The sequence below is a fragment of the Ursus americanus genome, chromosome 18 (assembly GCF_024610735.1).
Source record: "Ursus americanus isolate L20-20 chromosome 18, mUrsAme1.1.p, whole genome shotgun sequence".
NCBI classification, from domain to species: domain Eukaryota; kingdom Metazoa; phylum Chordata; class Mammalia; order Carnivora; family Ursidae; genus Ursus; species Ursus americanus.
Genome location: NC_142144.1, coordinates 10,034,649 through 10,054,793, shown reverse-complemented (window position 1 = coordinate 10,054,793; position 20,145 = coordinate 10,034,649). Strand labels below are relative to the sequence as shown.

Sequence of the window (20,145 nt, the reverse complement as noted above, 5' to 3'; positions counted from 1 at the left end):
GTCAGCTAGTGGTGGAGGGCCTCCCTCAGATGGCTGGCAGCTGCCTGGTTGGCAGCTAGGGCGCTGGGTCACATGTTTCTCATCCAACAGGCTAGCTCAGTTTCCACGAGGATCCCAAAAGCAGCAAAAGAGAGGGCAGTTCTAATGTGCATCATTCTTTTTGATTCTTTGCATCGTGTCTGCACCATCCTATTGGCCAAAGCAATCCTCATGGCCGAGCCCAGAGTCAGTGTGGGAGGGGATGACTCACGGGCATGGATACAGGGAAGGGAATGATTTTTACAAGCAATCTATCACAGAAATCTTATTTTTTTTCTTTCCTTTTCAATTTTGAAAATAATGGTAGTCTCTTGGAAAACAAAAATGCTATACGTTCTACAGCAAGACATAAAAAATACCCTATTGCTTTCCCCTCAATTCTAAGCTCCCCAAATAACCACCATTAAGAATGCATTTTCTATGTACATTTAAGTAAACATGTGTTTTTCTATTATTTTACATAAATGGAATCAAACTACATATAATGTTTTATAGCATACCTTTTATTTTATTTTATTATTTGTATATTTATTTTAACATGCCCTTTAAATTTAAAAATATATCAGGGTTTTTTTAATGCATATACAATTATATCAACATTTACTGTGTACAATGTAGTATACAATAACCAATTCATTTAACCAATCCCTTCCCAACAGATATTTATATTGCTTCTAGTTATTCCCTGTTATAAAAATGCTGCAATAAACATCTTCATACTAATAATCTTGAATAGTTATGCAATATGAATAAAAGGTAAATTTCTGTAAGTGGGTTAATAAGTGAAAGTAGATATGCATTCCTCTACCGATGTTAAGACACTGAATAAAAAAGCAACAGGGCTATGTGAAATTTTCAGGTACATATAACAAGAATGAGTTAGTAACTACATTTTAAAATCCTTTCCATTATCCTTATGATAAGGAGAAATTCATTTCAGATTACAGAAATAAGCTAACTATAGATAACAGTTTACACATTTGTTGCAAGTTTTCATCTATTTTTTTAATGTCTCCATATACCTCTAGTGAGAAAGTGCTAATCAGATATTTTAAAATTGAAGTTGCTGCCAGAATCTTTAAGACTCTTATCTTGCGGCTCCTGCTAGGAAGACTCTTTATTACATAAGAGCATTAAGCAGCAACATCACCTCCATGAGAACTGACAACACTTGGGGGCTTCTTTACAGATACTGTGTAAAGTCTTTAGGCAAATTTTCAAGGAAGCATGTGCCTGCAAGTTTCTCCGTGTTTCCCAAACTGACAGATTTAATAAACCTCAGTAATATACCCTGTTAACTGAGAAAACAGAACTACAATTCAGTGTTTTATTTTATGATGACGTATATAATTTCAGGTGTTCAGCGCAATAGGCTTGAAGGAAGGGAATTCCGTACACGGGCTAAAAGCACATAGAAGGCGATCTGAACGGCTAGAACAAGGCTCCTGACAATAAGCAGTAAGTATACAAGTATTTTCTGATTTATAGCTCTGAACAACGTTGGCTAAATTCTATACTATTTCCCACAAAAGAATTTAGAACATCCGCCACTCCGGTCTAAAAACTCAGCTATAAAGACAGAAATTTCTTTTTCAACATAGAGTTAATTTTTTTTCCTTAACTTCCTAAAGGATAAGTCCTATGATCATCCTTTCTCTAATGAGACATATCACAGAAGCTAATACACAAACCACTATAATTCGATTAGAGTCTAAAACTAACTGAGGTGTTTTATAAAGAGTTTTAGACAAATTCCTCTACTATTCAGAGCTTGACTATGGTTTTAAACTCTGAATATATCATTTGGTCCTTATTACTGACGTTAGAGATGGGAAATTAATGGTCCGTAGAATTAAATTAAATGAGGCCCTGTGAATTATCCTGTAAGCTAAATGACCTGATATTTCACTTTTTGCAAAGGCACCTATGTTATAAATTGGCTCCTCATACTCTTCTCCAAAGCTTTAGAGGAAATTGAAAGTATGACACTTATCTTGCTCTTTTTTTAAATCCTAAACTCTATCAACAAAAGTTAGGAGACTATAGTAGGAAGAAGTGTAGTGCAAATGATTAAACTTGGTTCTCAGCGATGTTTCCAATGTATGTCGAGATGTCAAATCTCTTCTGGGTTTCTATAAATCAACTGTCTTAACTAAACTGAATTAGCGAGGATCACTGATGGCCACCCACACCTAACATTCCAGTCCAACAGCCACTCTTCCCTCTTCCCCATGTCAGCCCTCCCTGGGGCATGCCACTGTTCACCACTTCCACCATCTTATAATTCTCTCTTCTTTCTGTTCTCTTCTACTGGCTTCTTTTCCTTAGTCCGTCCTTAAATGTTTGGCTTCTCCAGGACACGTATACGTATAGGTACATGTAAATACACACACACACACACACACACACACACACACACACACACACGCACAGAGTGAGGATCAAGTAGCTTAACTGGGTTGCCTGAGAACTCATGACCAGTAAATTGTTGAGCTGTGATTCAGATTCAAACCCTCTAACCCCTAATCTGATGTTCTCTCTTCTTTCTACCATAAGGGAAAACAACCTAATTTTGATTCTATAATAGTCAATTTCTTCTCTGTGAGCTCATTCTGCTACCCAGGTCATGGGATGCAGTTGACCTCCAACAAAGCTGTTGGCCAAAGCTGTGGTCAAAGGCATAACTCAACTTCTCTGAATAAGGTTTTCAGTCAAGGAGCACAGTGTCCCATCACATATTCTAGTTTACACAGAGAGGCCTGTATTACAGTGACACCGTTGTTCCAATCCATGCCTCTGTCTTCATTTGTATACCAGACAAAACTGTGTTTGGGACTTGCGAAGCCAATTGAGCAATTCCTTGTTTTAACACTGGCACTTTTTTTCACCGACTGGTATATCTGGTTTCCAAATTTAGGTTCAGGAATGGATCTGTTAGTCTGAAGGTGCTGGGGGTATCAACAAGTATAGGGTGTTAAGGCTGAGTGTTTCCTTTAGGGGAGGATACCTTAATGATACCCCAATATCAACCCTTTTGTTTACTGAAGAGGGAACAAAGCTTTTTATGAATGAGAGTTTGAGAGAAAATGCACAACAGCGCTCCATTAGGTTGAAGGTGGACACCCTCTTTATCTTGGTATCCTGCTCCTATCCCTAGCTCTGTACCTAGAATGGTGCAGACACATAGAAGACACTTAGCAGGGGCACCTGGGTGGTTCAGTTAGTTAAGCATCTACCTTTGGCTCATGACATGATCCCAGGGTTCTGGGATCGAGACCCATGTCGGGCTTTTTGCTCATCGGGGAGCCTGCTTCTCCCTTTCCCTCTGCCTGCCGCTCCCCCTGCTTGTGCTCGCTCTCTCTCTCTGCCAAATACACAAATAGTCTTAAAAAAAAAAAAGGCAGCACTTAGCACATTGTTCCATTCCTAATAATGGTTTATGAATTTGAATAACTTTGAATAATCACCCCCAGTTTGAATTTAGACATGCCAAGCCAAATAAAGCTATGGAATGGTATCTCCTCCTCCCGTGAACCAGCTCCAGGAGAAGTATAAAAATTCTTACATTTAGAAATGGAACCATTAATAAATTTCTTTCTTTTTTTTTTTTTTGAGATTTTATTTATTTACTTAACAAAGAGAGAGAGAGCACAAGCAGGGAGAACAGCAGGTCGAGGGAGAAGCAGGCTCCCTGCACAGCAGGGAGCCTGACATGGGGCTTGATCCTGAGCCAAAGGCAGTCACTTAACCAACTGAGCCACCCAGGCCCCAATAAATTTATTTCTAATGGCACCTTGCTCATAGGAAAAAAAGATCGTCAAGTTTTAAATCCCGTGTCCCCTCTATGATGTTGCTGCCTTGTCCCACCAAACATCCATGACTATTTTGTAGGTATGATGATACCCAAAGGAGCTCTATGGATATGAATCCCTCTGAGAACCAAGGAGATGATTAAGAAGCCAGGGAGTTAACTGCACCATTCCTACAGTCGAGCATTTGCCTGTGTCACCTTCAGAAGAGGTTATCAGAGCTCCCCTGTAATTCTGGGATCCTAACTCCGTTGAACCAACCCTGACGGCTCTTTGATCCTGGACTTCCAGGCTCTAGAACTGTAAGAGAATAAATTTCTGTTGTTTAAGCCACCCAGTCTGTGGTATTTTGTTATGATAGTCCTAGCAAACTAATATAGTAAGTAATAAAGTATCTCTCAGATCCCAAATGCAGGTGAGTGGGGACACATCACCAACAGCCAAACAACCTGCAGGCTACTGGCATCTGTCCAGGAAGAGACAGGAGAAACAAAGGCGACATGTGATGGGCCTGCGAAGAAGAGACCCCTGCCCCTGCCCAAACAGCCAATATGTATTCACCAGAAAGCACAGTGGACCATTTTGAGAACAGAAGCTAAAAGTGGGAGGAATGCTGCCTGAGCCAATAGCTGTATGTGGGTACTGAGTCCTTGAAAAGTGGCCCATCTGAGCTGCAATGTATGTAAGTATAAAATATTCAGTGTACTTCAAAGACTAAGTATGGAAAAAAAGAATGTAAAAGACGGCAATAATTTTTCTATACTGATGACATGTTGAAATAAAGTATTTTAGATATATTGGATCAAACAAAATATATACATTACTAACATTAATTTCACTTTTTTTTTTTTTTTTTTTTACATTTTTAAGATCCAGCTACTACAAAATTTAAAATCACATTTGTGGCTCATATTAAATCCTTACTAGTCAATGCTTCTCTAGATCATGTGATCAAGATATCTACTGCACTCGGGAGGCTGTCTACCTCAAATGCATGTGCAATTCTTTTGAGTGGTAAGCCAGAGAAAATAAAAGCATTCATCACAAGCTTGTACAGGTAGTTTAAGTATTCTCTCTGAAATCACAATACTTTACTATTACCAGTTTGCAGAACTTGCCTCTAGGAAAATATTAATTTTTTGAGGAAAGAAGAGAAGGAAGAGGGAGGGGCAGAAAAAGAGGGAGGAAAGAGGACGAAGGGGGTGGGGTAGGGGAGGAAGGGGATCAGGGAGCAAAGCATTAATTTCCCAGTTACCCTTTCCTATTTAGGAACCAGGGCATCCTAAAAATAGGCTTTTCAAGAAAGTACTGCAGGGGATTTCTTCTTTAATTTGAAATATTGGGAGCATATTTAATCAAAATAATTTCTGCAGTTATTTTTATTTAACACCATTACACTTCACTTTGGTGCACTTCTCTGTCTATATATATATTTATGGCCTCCAATGCTTATTTTGGCTACGTGTATTTGCTTCTCCGATGCCAAAGAATCAGTGACTTGGAGGCCTCTGTTGTCTCTAAGCACCAAAGTCATGGATATCACTGGTAGACACAGCTGTGTATCTCAAATACATGTCTCAAGATGCTGCCTTATATAATCCCAGCAAGTAGTCCATTCTGCTCTAGCAGTCTTAGTCACCATGGTAACTGGAACCCTGCAAGCACTTGGGCTTTTGATCATTTTCTGACAGTATTCAAAGATATTTCTAACATTATTCTCACTTCATTACTACTGTAACTACATGCAAGAGCTATTAAAAGAAAAACACCATTCATTTTATCCATTTCTCACTGTCTTGGACTATGTTTTCTTACACAGTGAGTGGAAAGAACTTATTTATTATGCACATAATAGAAGAAGATATTTTCAGTCAAGAAAAACACTTCATTAAGATATTCATGTCTAGGAAAATCAAAAGGCTCTGACAAGTTAGATGAATGACTTAATATAAGGTGGAAAGGCACACCTTCAAGAGTAAAAAGGGAATTTATTATACCCAAGTAAGGTATTATATAGAAACTCTGAAGCCTTTCATGCACTGAAATGCACTTTTTTGCTCTGGTCAGAAGGAGTTTAAAAAGCCCAAGTGGGAGGGAACACAAGGGTGTCACTGAGGTGCTATATGTTCTATTTCTTCATCCAAGTACAAACCACATAGATGTGCTCTGTTTGTAAAAAATACACTTATAATATGTGTACATGTCTGAAAGTATATTACACTGCACTGTAAGTTTAATAACTAGTTTGTGAGCTCAAGAAAAAAAGTGGGGGCACCAGGGTGGCTCAGTTGGCTAAGTTCTGACTCTTGATTTCAGCTCAGGTCATGATCTCAGGGTCATGGGATGGAGCTCTGCGCTGGGCTCTGTGCTGCAAGTGAGGCCTGCTTGGGATTCTCTCTCTCCCTCTGCCCCTCCCCGCTACCCCCACCCGCAGCTCTCTCTCTCTCTCTCTAAAAAAAAAAAAAAAAAAAAAGCAAAAACACAAAGGAAAGCTAGCCAGAAGATAATCACTGACAGTGAAAGGAATGTGGGGAATGAGGGCCCCATGTTAAAGGCCATGCTACTCCAGTTGGGCCCCCACTGTCCCCAAGTCCCAAAGCTGGTCCAGACCACCCCAATATATTTCTTATTCTCTAGAAACACTGTGATCCTGTTTTCTATTCAGACCAACACAACTCAAAGGGAGGAAAACAACCAAAAAAACTTTCCTTCAATTTTTCCCGAAGAAATCCTATTTTAAAAGAAATGCACAAAAACTATATCAACTCTTTAAAGTAGAAAGGTATTTAATTCACATAAAGAGCTTCATTGGAGAGGGAATGGGAGAGCAGTGTGGAGAAGAATGCCACACACCCCACAACCCACCACCCCGGGGAACTCTAACATGACCTACAGAACTGATAAACAGAGGGGGCCCTTTCCAACCAAGATCTAATACTGAACAAAGCACTTTAATTTATATAAACAAGCACAGAAAATACACACCCTACACATACCAGACACTTCCAGGAAATCAGCCCCCAAATATATTTGGTCTTTGGTTAGGGACTGAACTGGGCACTAAGAGCCAACAGTCCCCACTATGAGTTAATACAGAACATCAGTGTAATATAGAATTTTTCATAAATCAAGATCATGAAGAGCATACTATTTTTACAATTTACACTTTTTCATTTAATCATATATCGTGATCAACCTTTCATTTATATATCCACTAAAATCTTAATAGTTCTATATTATTCAATGTTTGTGTGTGTATGTAAAACAGATTTTCTTAAAAAGTGGAAAGAAAAAGAGAGTCTAAGTACTAATCTCCCAGTGAACTACAGATCTGCGTCACCACTAGCCACATTCCTCTCAAACAGCAATCCCAAAGCATTCAGATAATATATATTCTTTACTCACCATTTTTATCATAGAAATAATTAAGGCTGTTTAAAATAAAGAGAGCCCTGTACACAAAACACTGAAAATAAATCCCTGATGAATTTGCTTACCCATTCTTCCAGGCCAAAATTTATCATTATTGGTATTGTCAAATTTTAAAATATCACTTTAGGAAAGTACTACTCCACATCTAGGAGGCAATCAATATATTAGTATAGAAAGTACTGCTTTCTAGAAAGCAATTTATGATACCTGCAAGTTACACATATATACTGACAAAATTACCGACTTAACAAATGAAGAAGGGAGATTTCAAACTGGTGGGACCTGTGTCTTTATATACTGGATATTTTAGAGAACAAGAGTCAAAAGCATTAATTCTTGAACCCGATATAGTTTCAAGCACTCAAAAAGTAAACTGAAATAGGCATCATAGGTATATTATAATAAATTTCTGCAACAATGAATAAAGAGTCCTAAAGATTAGATCTCACACAACGTTCTCCATGTATTAGGGTTTTCTACCATCCCCACAGACACAATTTTATTCTGCAATTACTTTAAAACTAAATAAAATAAAAAAATCAAAAATATAATCATCGTGATCATTAAAATGGCACTTTTAAAAAAAAGATCAAAATGAGACCCATTTGAGCTGGTAAAATGTATCTGCACAATTGAAACAACATTTAAAAAAAAAGAGTGAATGGGGCGCCTGGGTGGCACAACGGTTAAGCGTCTGCCTTCGGCTCAGGGCGTGATCCCGGAGTGATGGGATCGAGCCCCACATCAGGCTCCTCCGCTATGAGCCTGCTTCTTCCTCTCCCACTCCCCCTGCTTGTGTTCCCTCTCTCGCTGGCTGTCTCTCTCTGTCTAATAAATAAATAAATCTTTAAAAAAAAAAAAAAAGAGTGAAATAAAACAATTCTAGTTAGCAGCCATTCTTTTTTTAAAGATTCATTATTGTAGAGAGAAAGAGAGAGTGTGTGCATGTGCATGCTAGCAGGGGCGGGGCAAAGGGGACAGAGAGAGAGAGATGGAGAATCTCAAGCAGACTCCCTGTTGAGTGTGAAGCCTGAATCAGGGATTGATCTCATGACCCTCAGATCATGACCTGAGCCAAAATCAAGAGTTGGGACACTCGACTAACTGAGCCACACAGGCGCTCCTAGTTAGCAGGGGTTTTGGATACTATATATACTGTCATCGCATGGCCTAAAGATAAAGATAAAGATGTACTTGAAAGTGATTTACAAACTGTAGGGTGCTATGTGGAAACTGATTTACAAACTATAGTTACAGAGTGATTTTAACCAGGCGGAGAGTCCCTAGCAAGAGATTTATGAGCTTTATGATTCATTTATGATTCAGAATCAGATTAGGAAAATAATTCTTTCTTAAGAAGGGAAATGCCATTGCTAAATTCAATATGCTTCTCAGACATACTGAGTGAAGACATATTCATACTATATTCATTCTTATATTCAAATAAGAATATGGAGAAAAGCTAGTAAGCTTTGGGTCAAATATGTAACACCTGGTTTTTTAAAAAGCAGTATAGCGAAACGTGCTGATGTGAAATGACAAGATGAAATATGTCTCATAAATAGTAAATGCATAAAAAAAGAAATATGGCATATAGTGGACAAATTTTAGAGACATTTTCTGAAAGTGATGAAAAAAAGAATAAAGATGAAAACCAAAAGAGACTAGATCGTTGCAGAGGATTTGGGCTGAATATTAAATCTAACCATTATAAGTATAAACATGGAGAGAGAACAAGGAACAAGAAAGAAAAATATTAAAGAAATACAATAATCAATTGAAAAAAAATGTTTTGATTAAAAAAAGTCAAACCTCACACCATAAACAAAAATTAGCTGAAAATGGTCACAGATCTAAATATGAGAGCGAGCAGCATAAAAGAGGAAGACAGGAGTAAATCTTGATGACTTCAGGTTAGGCAATAATTTCTTAGGTACAGCACTAAAAGTACAAACAATGAAAGAGAAGAATAACAAGTGGGGCTTTACTAAAATAAAAGCTCTGCTTCAAAGGACACCATCAAGAAAGTGGAGAGACAGCCCATCGAATGGAAAAATACACATTTGCAAATCATTAGATTTCACAAAGGACTTGTATCCAGAACAACTATAACTTAAGAAGATAAATAACCCAATTTGAAGAATGATCAAAGGATTAGAATAGACATTTGGCTGGGGTGCCCGGGTGGCTCTGTTGGTTAAGTATCCAACTCTTGATTTCAGCTCAGGTCATGATTTCAGGTCATGATTTCAGGGTCGTGAGATAGAGCCCTGTGTTGGGCTCCATGCTGGGTGTAGAGCCTGCTCGAGATTCTCTCTCTCCCTCTGCCCCTCCTTCCCCCCAATTTGAGCTTGCTCTAAAAGAAAGAAAGAAAGAAAGAAAGAAAGAAAGAAAGAAAGAAAGAAGGAAAGAGAGACATTTGGCTTATACACACATGAAAAGATGCTCAACATCATTAATCATTAGGGAAATACAACAAAACCACAATGAGATACCACCTCACACCCACTAGAATGGCTCTCATCAAAAGGACAGACAATAGGGGTGCCTGGCTGGCTTGGTCAGTGAAGCATACGACTCTCAATCTCAGGGTTGTGAGTTCAAGCCCCACGATGGGTATAGAGTTCACTTAAAAATAAAATCTTAGGGTGCCTGGGTGGCTCAGTCAGTTGAGCATCCAACTCTTGATCTTAGCTCAGGTCTTGAGCTCAGGGTCATGAGTTCAAGCCCCATGTTGGGCTCCATGTCGGGCATGGAGCCTACTTAAAATACATAAATAAATAAATAAATAAATAAATAAATAAATAAATAAATAAATAAATAAAATAAAATAAAATCTTAAAGGGGCACCTGGCTGGCTTAGTCAGAAGAGCAGATGACACTTGATCTCGGGGTCATGATTTCGAGCCCCATGCTGGGTGTTGAGATTACTTAAATAAATAAAAAAAATTTAAAAAACCCCAATGAAATCTTAAAAAAAAAAAAAAAACAATACCCAATGGTGAGATGTGAAGATACTGGAACCGTCACACGCTCCTGGTGGTGCAGCCTCTTTGAAAAAGTCTGGAAGTTCCTCAAAAGGTTAAACATAGAGTACCATATGACCCAGTAATTTCACTCCAAGGTATGCATTCAAAGGAACTAAAAACATATGTCCACACAAAACCTTATACAAAAATGTTCATAGCAGTATTATTTGTAACAGCCAAAAAGTACAAAATAACTCAAATGTCTATCAACTAATGATTAGATAGACAAAGTATGGTAAATCTGTACAATGGAATATTAATCTGTAACAAAAGGAATGAAGTACTGATACATGTTACTACACAGATGAACCTCAAAAACATGGTAAGTGAAAGAAGCCAGTGCAAAAGAGCACACATTGTATGATTCTACTTATATGAAATACCCTAAATAGGGAAATCCATAGATACAAAAAGTAGATTAGTGGTCGGGTCCCTAAGAGCTGAAGACTGGGGAGGGGGGAGTCACAGCTAAGGGGTATGAGGTTTCTCCTGGGGATGATTAAACGCTCAAAATTAAATGATGCTGATAGTACACAACTCTGCACATAACTAAACCATTTAATTATAAACTTTGGGTGAATTTTATTATATGAAATACAGCTTATAATTAGAAGGGAGAGGAGGAGGGGGAAGGGCAAAAGGGGAGAAGAGGGAGGAGGAGGGGAAGGGGTCAGAGCTACGATAACCTTATTAATGTTTTAAGAGTTGAGAATAAAAGAGTTTGGGAGTCAAAAAGGGTTTTCATGAAAACTTTTAAATACCTTCTTACTCTTTAAATCTACTACCACTTTAACTTTTTTATTTGCCTTAATTTCAACAAGCACACACAGGTGTGTGACAAATTTGCTCAACAGCTATGTTAAATCTGAGGCTACAGATTTGTGTGTGTTTTTATAATTTTGTCACAGACTATTTGATGGCAGGGATTGGTAGTTTTATCTTTGAATTATCTGTACCCAATACAGAATGTGGCACATTCTGAGGCTCAAGTAAATGCCAAATAAATAAGGAACACCTGGATAATACTGGAGACCAAAGAAGAAAAAAGTCTAAACATGTAAATTTTAAAGATTTATGATATTTCAGGGGAAAAAAAGAAGACTTAAAACCTAGGCTTTAAAATTCATTTCTTGAATTTTAATAATGAAAATAATTCTTTAAAAAGATGCAATTAATCTGATTATTAGCAGAAGCAAAAGCGATCTCAAAGATTCTTTTGTAGCACAAAATAGGAAGCAGCAGAGTGTAGGAGTTAACATTATCTTTGTAATTCTTCATTTAACAAATGTTTATGAAGCATCTGCAATGAGCCAGACCCTGGCTTAAATAGTAGAGAAACTGTGACAAACAGAGTCCTGCTCTTAGGAACATTTAACTTTAGGTAGGAAGACATTATAAAGCAAAGTAATAAGATCGCTCAAGATAGTGATGAGTTTTATTTAAAAAAAAAAATTCGGGGCGCCTGGGTGGCTCAGTTGGTTAAGCATCTGCCTTCAGCTCAGGTCATAATCCCAGAGTCCTGGGACTGAGATCTGCATTGGGCTCCCTGCTCAACAGGGAGTCTGATTCTCCCTCTCCCTTATCCCTACCCCCTGCATCTCTCTCAAATAAAAATACATAAAATCTTTTTAAAAAATTAACTCTCCTATTGTTTTTTCATCTGAGAATGAAGTGTGTCAAAGAAAAAAGCATGACAATCTCTGATACAGGTATTTATAAAAGTCTACCCATACCTTTCAGAAACTTACACATGCCAGCCATGGAAAAACATACAGAACTAGAGAAGTTTAAGGCATCAAGAGTCCACTAACCTTAATCCATTGAACAGCTGCTTAGACTTATCCAGGAGGTAACAAAAATCTGTAACTGTCTTCCTCTCTCCCTGTGGGATGTCATCTTCAGCTCCTCCAGAGGACATGATTTCTTTAAGAGCAAATTCAGTCCTGTAAGAAAACATAAATCCACTTATCCAGTAGGTGAAAATGAAGAGAGAAACATATCTGTTATATTATCTGATAGCATTTTTTTCAAGATAGATATAGAATTCTTCTGATCACAGTCAAATCATCAGAATAACATAAGTACAAGATGGTGTGCGAAAACAGACAATCTCATATTGTCAGTCGGAATGAAAATTGGTACATCTATATTGGAAAGTAATTTTTGTAATATTCGTTCATCCAATAAGCATTAATTGGATGCCTATTATGTTCCAAGTCCTCCTCTACATGGTTAAGAATCAAAAATGCGGATCTTTCTGACCTATTTATCTATTTGATCCATTCTGTAAATCCATCCTAGAAAATGCTCTATAAATGTAAAACACCTTATCTATAAAGATATTTATTTCAGTATCATAATATTTAGAAACTGGTAACAACCTAAAAGAACCAAAGAGGGCAATTATCAAGTGCTTCACAGAAGGGCACCTGGGTGGTTCAGTCAGTGAAGTGTCTGACTCTTGGTTTCAGCTGAGGTTGTGATCTCATGGTCATGAAACGGAGCCCCACGTCAGGCTCCGTGCTCAGCGCACAGTCGGCCTGAGATTCTCTCCCTTTCCCCTGCCTCTCCTCCTGCTTGTGCGTGCTTGCTCTCTCTCCCAAATAAATATTTTTTTAAAAAGTGCTTCACAGAACACCAACAACTGCACTCTACCCTATCGCTAACTTAAAATAATATAAGGCGATAATATGCAGACACCTCAGTGTAAAAAGGATATAGAAATCACACACATACACACATACATATTAAAGCTGTATTTTGTTAAATCCAAACTACCTTCATATGTAATCGATCATGGTAATCAGCCATTTTAAAAACAGCAAGTTGCTGGACAGTATGTATAGTAATGAACCTATACTAAACAAAAAAATTCATTTGTGTTTACATATGGACAGAAATCCCTGGAACAACATAGAGAAATCTGGTCCCAATGTACAGGCAGAGCAGACAAGAGCCAGACACCAGAGATGGGAGTCAGGGTGTGGTGCAGTTATTTTGGTAAATATTTTTTCTCTTCAACATTTTCTTGAACAGGCAATTGTGGCTACAGGGCAGGAAGATTGTCAGCAAGCCTAAAAATGTCAAAAGGGCTGCGGGGTAACAAGTGGGTGCCATGGAGCCAGCCAGAGGGGACTTGCAAGGACGGCACTGGCTGGTCCAGCCGGTGGGGCCTTGCAGGGACAGCACTGGCTGGTCCAGCCGGTGGGGCCTTGCAGGGACGGCACAGGCTGGTCCAACCGGTGGGGATTTGCAGGGACGGCACAGGCTGGTCCAGCCGGTGGGGCCTTGCAGGGACGGCACTGGCTGGTCCAGCCGGTGGGGCCTTGCAGGGACGGCACTGGCTGGTCCAGCCGGTGGGGCCTTGCAGGGACGGCACTGGCTGGTCCAGCCGGTGGGGCCTTGCAGGGACGGCACTGGCTGGTCCAGCCGGTGGGGCCTTGCAGGGACGGCACTGGCTGGTCCAGCCGGTGGGGCCTTGCAGGGACGGCACTGGCTGGTGCCTGCATGTTCACATGCTCCCTCTTCTCACCACTGCTTTCTGTGCTGTGGGCTAGGAGTTTTTAACAGAGAGAAATAGACCTTGAAAAGTGCTGGGCCTTAGAGGGGGTTTCACAGTGTAATGACCCTGGGTAAGTCTTCTCCCCCAACCCAACGCCCACCTTCATTCTCTAAACTGAGCAGGAGAGGCACAAACTAGGCCCAAAGCTGCCTGTAGCTTTCTTCACCCCACCTCAAATACCTCATGAGCCAGGGTGACTAATATCCCCAGGACACGAGAGGAAAACAGAAAATAAAAGTTTAAAAATAAGCAAGCTTGGGCGCCTGGCTGGCTCGGTCCGTAGAGCATGTGACTCTTGATCTCAAGGTTGTAAGTTCAAGGCCCACGTTGGGTATAGCGATTACTTAAAAATAAAATCTTAAAAAAATAAAATTAAAAAGGAAAGATGTTAGAGATAAAGCAGGGAGAACATGTCATAATGAAGCAAATAAAAATACTGGGCATGAAAAATATAATCACTGAAATAAACTTAATGGATGAATGGATTGAAGAGCAGAAAGGATAGAGTTGAACAAAATAAAAAGCTAAGACATCAGGCTTAAGGTACTTTGCCACAAGACATCAAGAAGACATAAAATACATAAAAGAAAAATCAAGAGATATGGAATACAGAAATGAAGAAAATCAACATCCACATAATAGTATACATAGAAGGGATAAAATACGTGAAAACGATGAAAAATATTTTCAGAAAGAAACTTCAGTAAATCTCTCAGACTTACAGAAAATAAAAGGCCTCACACTAAAAGGGCTCAAAGAACGTTAAAAAAAAAAAGATAAAGAAATTATCCCACAGCTAGAAGCATTAAAGTGAAGCAAGAATTCCAGAGGAGCCCTCACCCCTTCCTGAACAATCCAGGCCGACAGCCATTTGGTGGGGCAGAGCACAGTAGGTACCCACACGGAGGGCGCCAACCGGGAGGAGACCACCCACAAGCACACAGACAGCCAGTTTGCACGGGTCCGAGTGTGGTGAGAAGGGTATCTCCACATGGAAAGGTTCGGGGGCCACAACAGGAGATTCGTCACATACAGGAGGATTCATCAAATAACAAAATCAACTAAAGATAATGGGCCCCACAGTTCTCTCTATAAGAGAAGAGTGCTACAAATACGAAAAGAGAAAGGTTAGAATAAATCCTTTGGAAGGTGTGGGTGAACTAATGGATCTTTTAGAATGTAGACATAAATGTCTGTGAGGTATGTGTGTCTGTGTGTGTAAACACACACACATACATGTAGGCACACACACACACATATGCCCTCACTCTGTAAATCTGTCTACTGAGAGGGCCTCGGAGCAGTGACCACCTCTACTTCCCAATGGTACGAACATACCGAGTTCCTAAATCTTGGCTTCTAATACCATTCTCTAATAAAGGGAATGAGATATACGTACACAAGGGAACCTATATATATTCACAAAAATATATAAAAAAGAACGTGCATGGGCCTTGGGTACATTATGCTAAGTGAGATAAGTCAAATAGAGGAAGACAAATACTGTCTGATATCACTTATATGTGGAATCTAAAAAAAACCAAACTCACAGAAACAGAGAATAGATAGGTGGTTGCTGGAGGTGGGGATGGGGTGGAGGAAACAGTGAAGGTAGTCAAAGGGCACAAACTTCCAGATATAAGATAAATAACTTCTGGGGATATAATGCACAGCATGGTGACTATAGTTAAAAAGACTGAACTGTAGGGGCACCTAGCTGGCTCAGTCAGTAGAGCACACGACTCTTGATCTTGGGGTCGTGAGTTTGAGCCCCACATTGAAGGTAGAGTTAACTCAACAAATAAAAACATAAAAATAAAAGAATAAACTAAATTAAATAAAGCATTTAAGAAAAGAAGGACATAAGATCCAGTTTGAAAAAGCTCCTATTGGCCAAACGGGGGTAATTTCAGCATCAAAACAAATAATGACAGTAATGGATTATAACCTGTCGAATAAAATAAGAAACCATGAAGCAATGCTAATAAAAAGAAATCAGTGGGGGCGCCTGGGTGGCACAGTGGTTAAGCGTCTGCCTTCGGCTCAGGGCGTGATCCCAGCGTTCTGGGATCGAGCCCCACATCAGGCTCTTCTGCTATGAGCCTGCTTCTTCCTCTCCCACTCCCCCTGCTTGTGTTCCCTCTCTCGCTGGCTGTCTCTATCTCTGTCAAATAAATAAATAAAATCTTTAAAAAAAAATAAAAATAAATAAATCAGTGAATAAATGGAGAATTTGTATGAAAGAGTTTCAGAGTACTTCCCCACAAAACACATATGAATTCCAAAAGAAAAAAGTAACTTAATAGTAGTAAAATCTGGCAGACTTCACCTTGATCGAATGATCAACGTGAACTAATCCAAGCCCTGTACCCCCTGATAGGATGCAATGAGAGGTGATGTTCCTGAGGCACCTGGGTGGTGCAGTCGGTTAAACACCTGACTCTCGATTTTGGCTCAGGTCATGATCTCAGGGTCATGATATGGAGCCCCATGCTTGGCTCCACACTGGGCGTGGAGCCTGCTTAAGATTCTCTCTCTCCCTTCCTCCCTCCCTCTCTAAAAAATAAAAATAAAACAACAAAGACAAAGGAGTAATGTTCCTGCCAAAGATCTAGAACTTGAATCTAATAATCATGAAGAAACAGACAAAACCAAATTGGGAGACATTCTACAAAATAATCAACCTATAATCTTCAAAAATGTCAAGGAAATGTCTTCCCCCAAAGAAAAGGGAAGGCTGGGATGCAAAAAAGCCTGATGCTGAACAGGATCTTTCTGCTATAATGAATGTTACTGGGACAACTGGAAAGCCTGAATGGGATCTGAGAACTCGATCTGGGAACTGAGAACTCAGTAATGTATTTACTGTTAATAAGAAAAAATGTTAAACCTTACCCATAATCAACAAAACACAAACCTAATACAACAAAGTTAGCCCATTACAAACACACTAATTATAGCAGTTGACTATGTGCTGAAACGAGGATATGTGCGAGGGGCAGAGTAAATTAGTTCAGACCCTGAGATTCATTGGATGTATTGGGGAATTTATTTATTCTATTAGACCCAGTAATTACACTTCTGGAAATTTATCTTAAGAACATGTGAACTACCACTGCTAATACATTACTCCTAACACAGGGAACTGGATTAAGAACTGCTAGCCAGTCACCTACCTCTCTCACACAGCTACCTACCCTCCAACCACAGTGAAATATATGCAAGTCTCTGAACAAATTCTACTTTTTTTTTTTTTAATATTTTTTACTTACTTGAGAGAGAGTGTGCACACACATGCTCTGGCACGTGGTGGGGGGCAGAGGGAGAGGGAGAGGATGACTCCCCACTAATCAGGGAGCCCGATGAGGGGCTCAATCCCAGGACCCTGAGATCATGACTTGAGCCGAAATCAAGAGTCAGCCACCCAACTGACTGAGCCAACCAGGTGCCCCTGAACGAATTCTACTCTTATATAACATCACAATTTTACATGTTATTCTCTTTGCCTATTTTGTTGGCCTGGCAAATTTATATTCATAGTTCAAGACATGTAAATGACATCTTTTCAGTAAAACCTTCCTTGAAAATCTAATCTCTCCCTGGTACTTATATATGATCACAAGAATAGAGGCTTCCTCAGTGACTCCATCAGAAATCATACATATAGGGGTGCCTCAGTCAGTTGGGCATCTGCCTTCAGCTCAGGTCATGACCGAGTCCCAGGATCCAGTACCGTACCGGGCTCCCTGCTCAGCAGGGAGTCTGCTTCTCCTTCTGCCCCTCCACTGCTTGTGCTCATGCTCGCTCTCTCTCACTCTCTCCCAAATAAATAAAATCTTAAAAAAAGAAATCATACATATAATTATACATATTATGCATGTATATTATACATTCTATATGTATATAAGTATACATATTATATGTATAATTGTTTGATTATACATATTGTTTAAAAATGGCTGACTCATCCTCTAGACCTACATTGTCCAAAACTGTAATCATTAGCCACATGTGGCTACTTAGCATTTGAGACCTTGCTACTCTAAATTGAAGTGTGTGGTAAATGTAAAATATACTAAATTTAGGAGACTTAGTATGAAAAAAGGATGTAAAAATCTCATTAATAATTTTTATATGGTTACATGTTGAAATAATATCTTGGCATTTAGTTAAATAAAATATATTATTAAAATTAATTTCATCTGTTTCTTTTTACTTTTTAATGTGGCTACTAGAAAATTTAAAGTCACACATGACTCAATTATATTTCTATCAAACAAATATAAACCTGTCATTATTTGTAGATGATATGAACCTTTCCATAGAAAGTTTAAAAACAACCTACAGATAAATTATCAGAATTAACCAGTAAGTTTAGCAAAGTTGCTGGATATAAGATGAATATAAAAGGGCCAACTGTATTTCTATATCCCAAAGAACAAATAATTATTAAGCAAAACTTAAAAAAATATATATATATCATTTACAATTGTATCAAGTAATATCAAATAACTAAGAATAAATGTAATGCAAATATACAAGATGAATCACAAAAAACTATAAAACCCTGAGAGCTTGAGAGCTAAATTAAAGACTCACAGAAAATTAAGAATATGCCATATTTTATTTTTATTTATTTTTTTTAAAGATTTTATTTATTTGACAGAGAGAGACACAGCGCGAGAGAGAACACAAGCAGGGGGAGTGGGAGAGGGAGAAGCAGGCTTGCCACTGAGCAGGGAGCCCGATGTGGGGCTCGATCCCAGGACTCTGGGATCATGACCTGAGCCGAAGGTAGACACTTAAGTACTGAGCCACCCAGGTGCCCCAGAATATGCCATATTTTAAACTAGAAGCTTCAAAATTATAAGGACATTAAGACTCCCTAAATTGGTCTATAGATCAATGCAATACCAATCAAAATATCAATAGATTTGTTTGTGGAAATGGACAAATTGATTCTATAATCTATATGGAAACGCAAAGAGCCAATAGCATCTAAAATAATCTTGAAGAAGAAGAAAATGGAAGAACTGTCTCCACTGGCTGTCAAGAGTTTTGAAAAGCTCCAGGACTGAAGCCTGTGGTATTGGCGCAAGGAGAGAAAAACAGAACAATACAACAGAATAGAGTTGAAAGACAACCCACACCTACATGGACACTTGACACACAAAGGTGGCACTTTGTAAAGCAATGAGAAAAATAATATTATCAAAAAAATTTAAAAAAAGAACCAGTACTGGGTCAACTAGATATCTAAATTAAAAGAAAAAACATGAATCTTGATTCCTATCTACATTATACAAAAATCAATTCTAGGTAGACTGGATGTAAATATAAAAGGTAAAATCAAACAGTTCATAAATAATAATATGGGAGGCAATCTTTATGACCCTGGGGTTAAAAAAAAAGATTATTTAAAGAGCTCACCAAAAGGATTCTTCACTAAGGAAAAATTAGATCATTCTGAAAACCAAGAATTGTATTCATTAAAAGACATTACTAGTAAAGTGAAAAGACAAGATGACTCCATGTGCAGCTGAAAATCCACGTATAATTTCTGACACTCCCCCACCCCCCGCAAACTTAACTATTAGCCTACTGTTGACCGGGAACCTTACCAGTCAACAGTAGATTAACACATATTTGGTACATTAAAAGTATGATACACTGTATTCTTACAATAAAGTAAGCTGGAGAGAAGAAAATGTTATTAAGAAAATCATGAGGAGGGGTGCCTTGGTGGCTCAGTCATTAAGCGTCTGCCTTCAGCTCAGGGCATGATCCCAGAGTCCTGGGATCTAGCCCCACATCAGTCTCCTCTGCTGGGAGCCTGCTTCTTCCTCTCCCACTCCCCCTGCTTGTGTTCCCTCTCTTGCTGGCTGTCTCTGTCTGTCAAATAAATAAAATCTTTAAAAAAAAAAAAAAAAGAAAAAGAAAATCATAAGGAATAGAAAATACGTTTACAGTACTGTACTCATTGATACTGTCAGTTTATATATTTACAGAAAAAAATCCACATGTAAGTGGACCAGCACAGTTCAAACCCGTTTTGTGCAAGGGTCAACTGTAGTGTGTTTGCAGATGTAATTAAGATGTAAATTAACATACAGTCATACTGAAATAGAGTATTAATCCAATTTGACTGGTGTCTTTAAAAGCTGAGGAGAGACAGACACCCACAGTAAGAAGAATGCCATGTGCAGGCACAGACACAGAGGGAAGACAGCCATACGAAGAAGCAGACAGAGACTGGAACTATGCAGCAGCATGC

The 20,145-nt window shown here is 38.8% G+C and overlaps 1 protein-coding gene across 1 annotated transcript in view; it reads right to left on the bottom strand.

Annotated features, from left to right (window-relative positions):
* SCAI (suppressor of cancer cell invasion) overlaps positions 1 to 20,145 on the bottom strand; it is a 128,530-nt gene that overhangs the window by 50,226 nt on the left and 58,159 nt on the right. Inside the window, 1 exon segment of the mRNA XM_045790955.2 lies at positions 12,121 to 12,252. Within this exon segment, the coding sequence (XP_045646911.2) occupies positions 12,121 to 12,252 (132 nt within the window).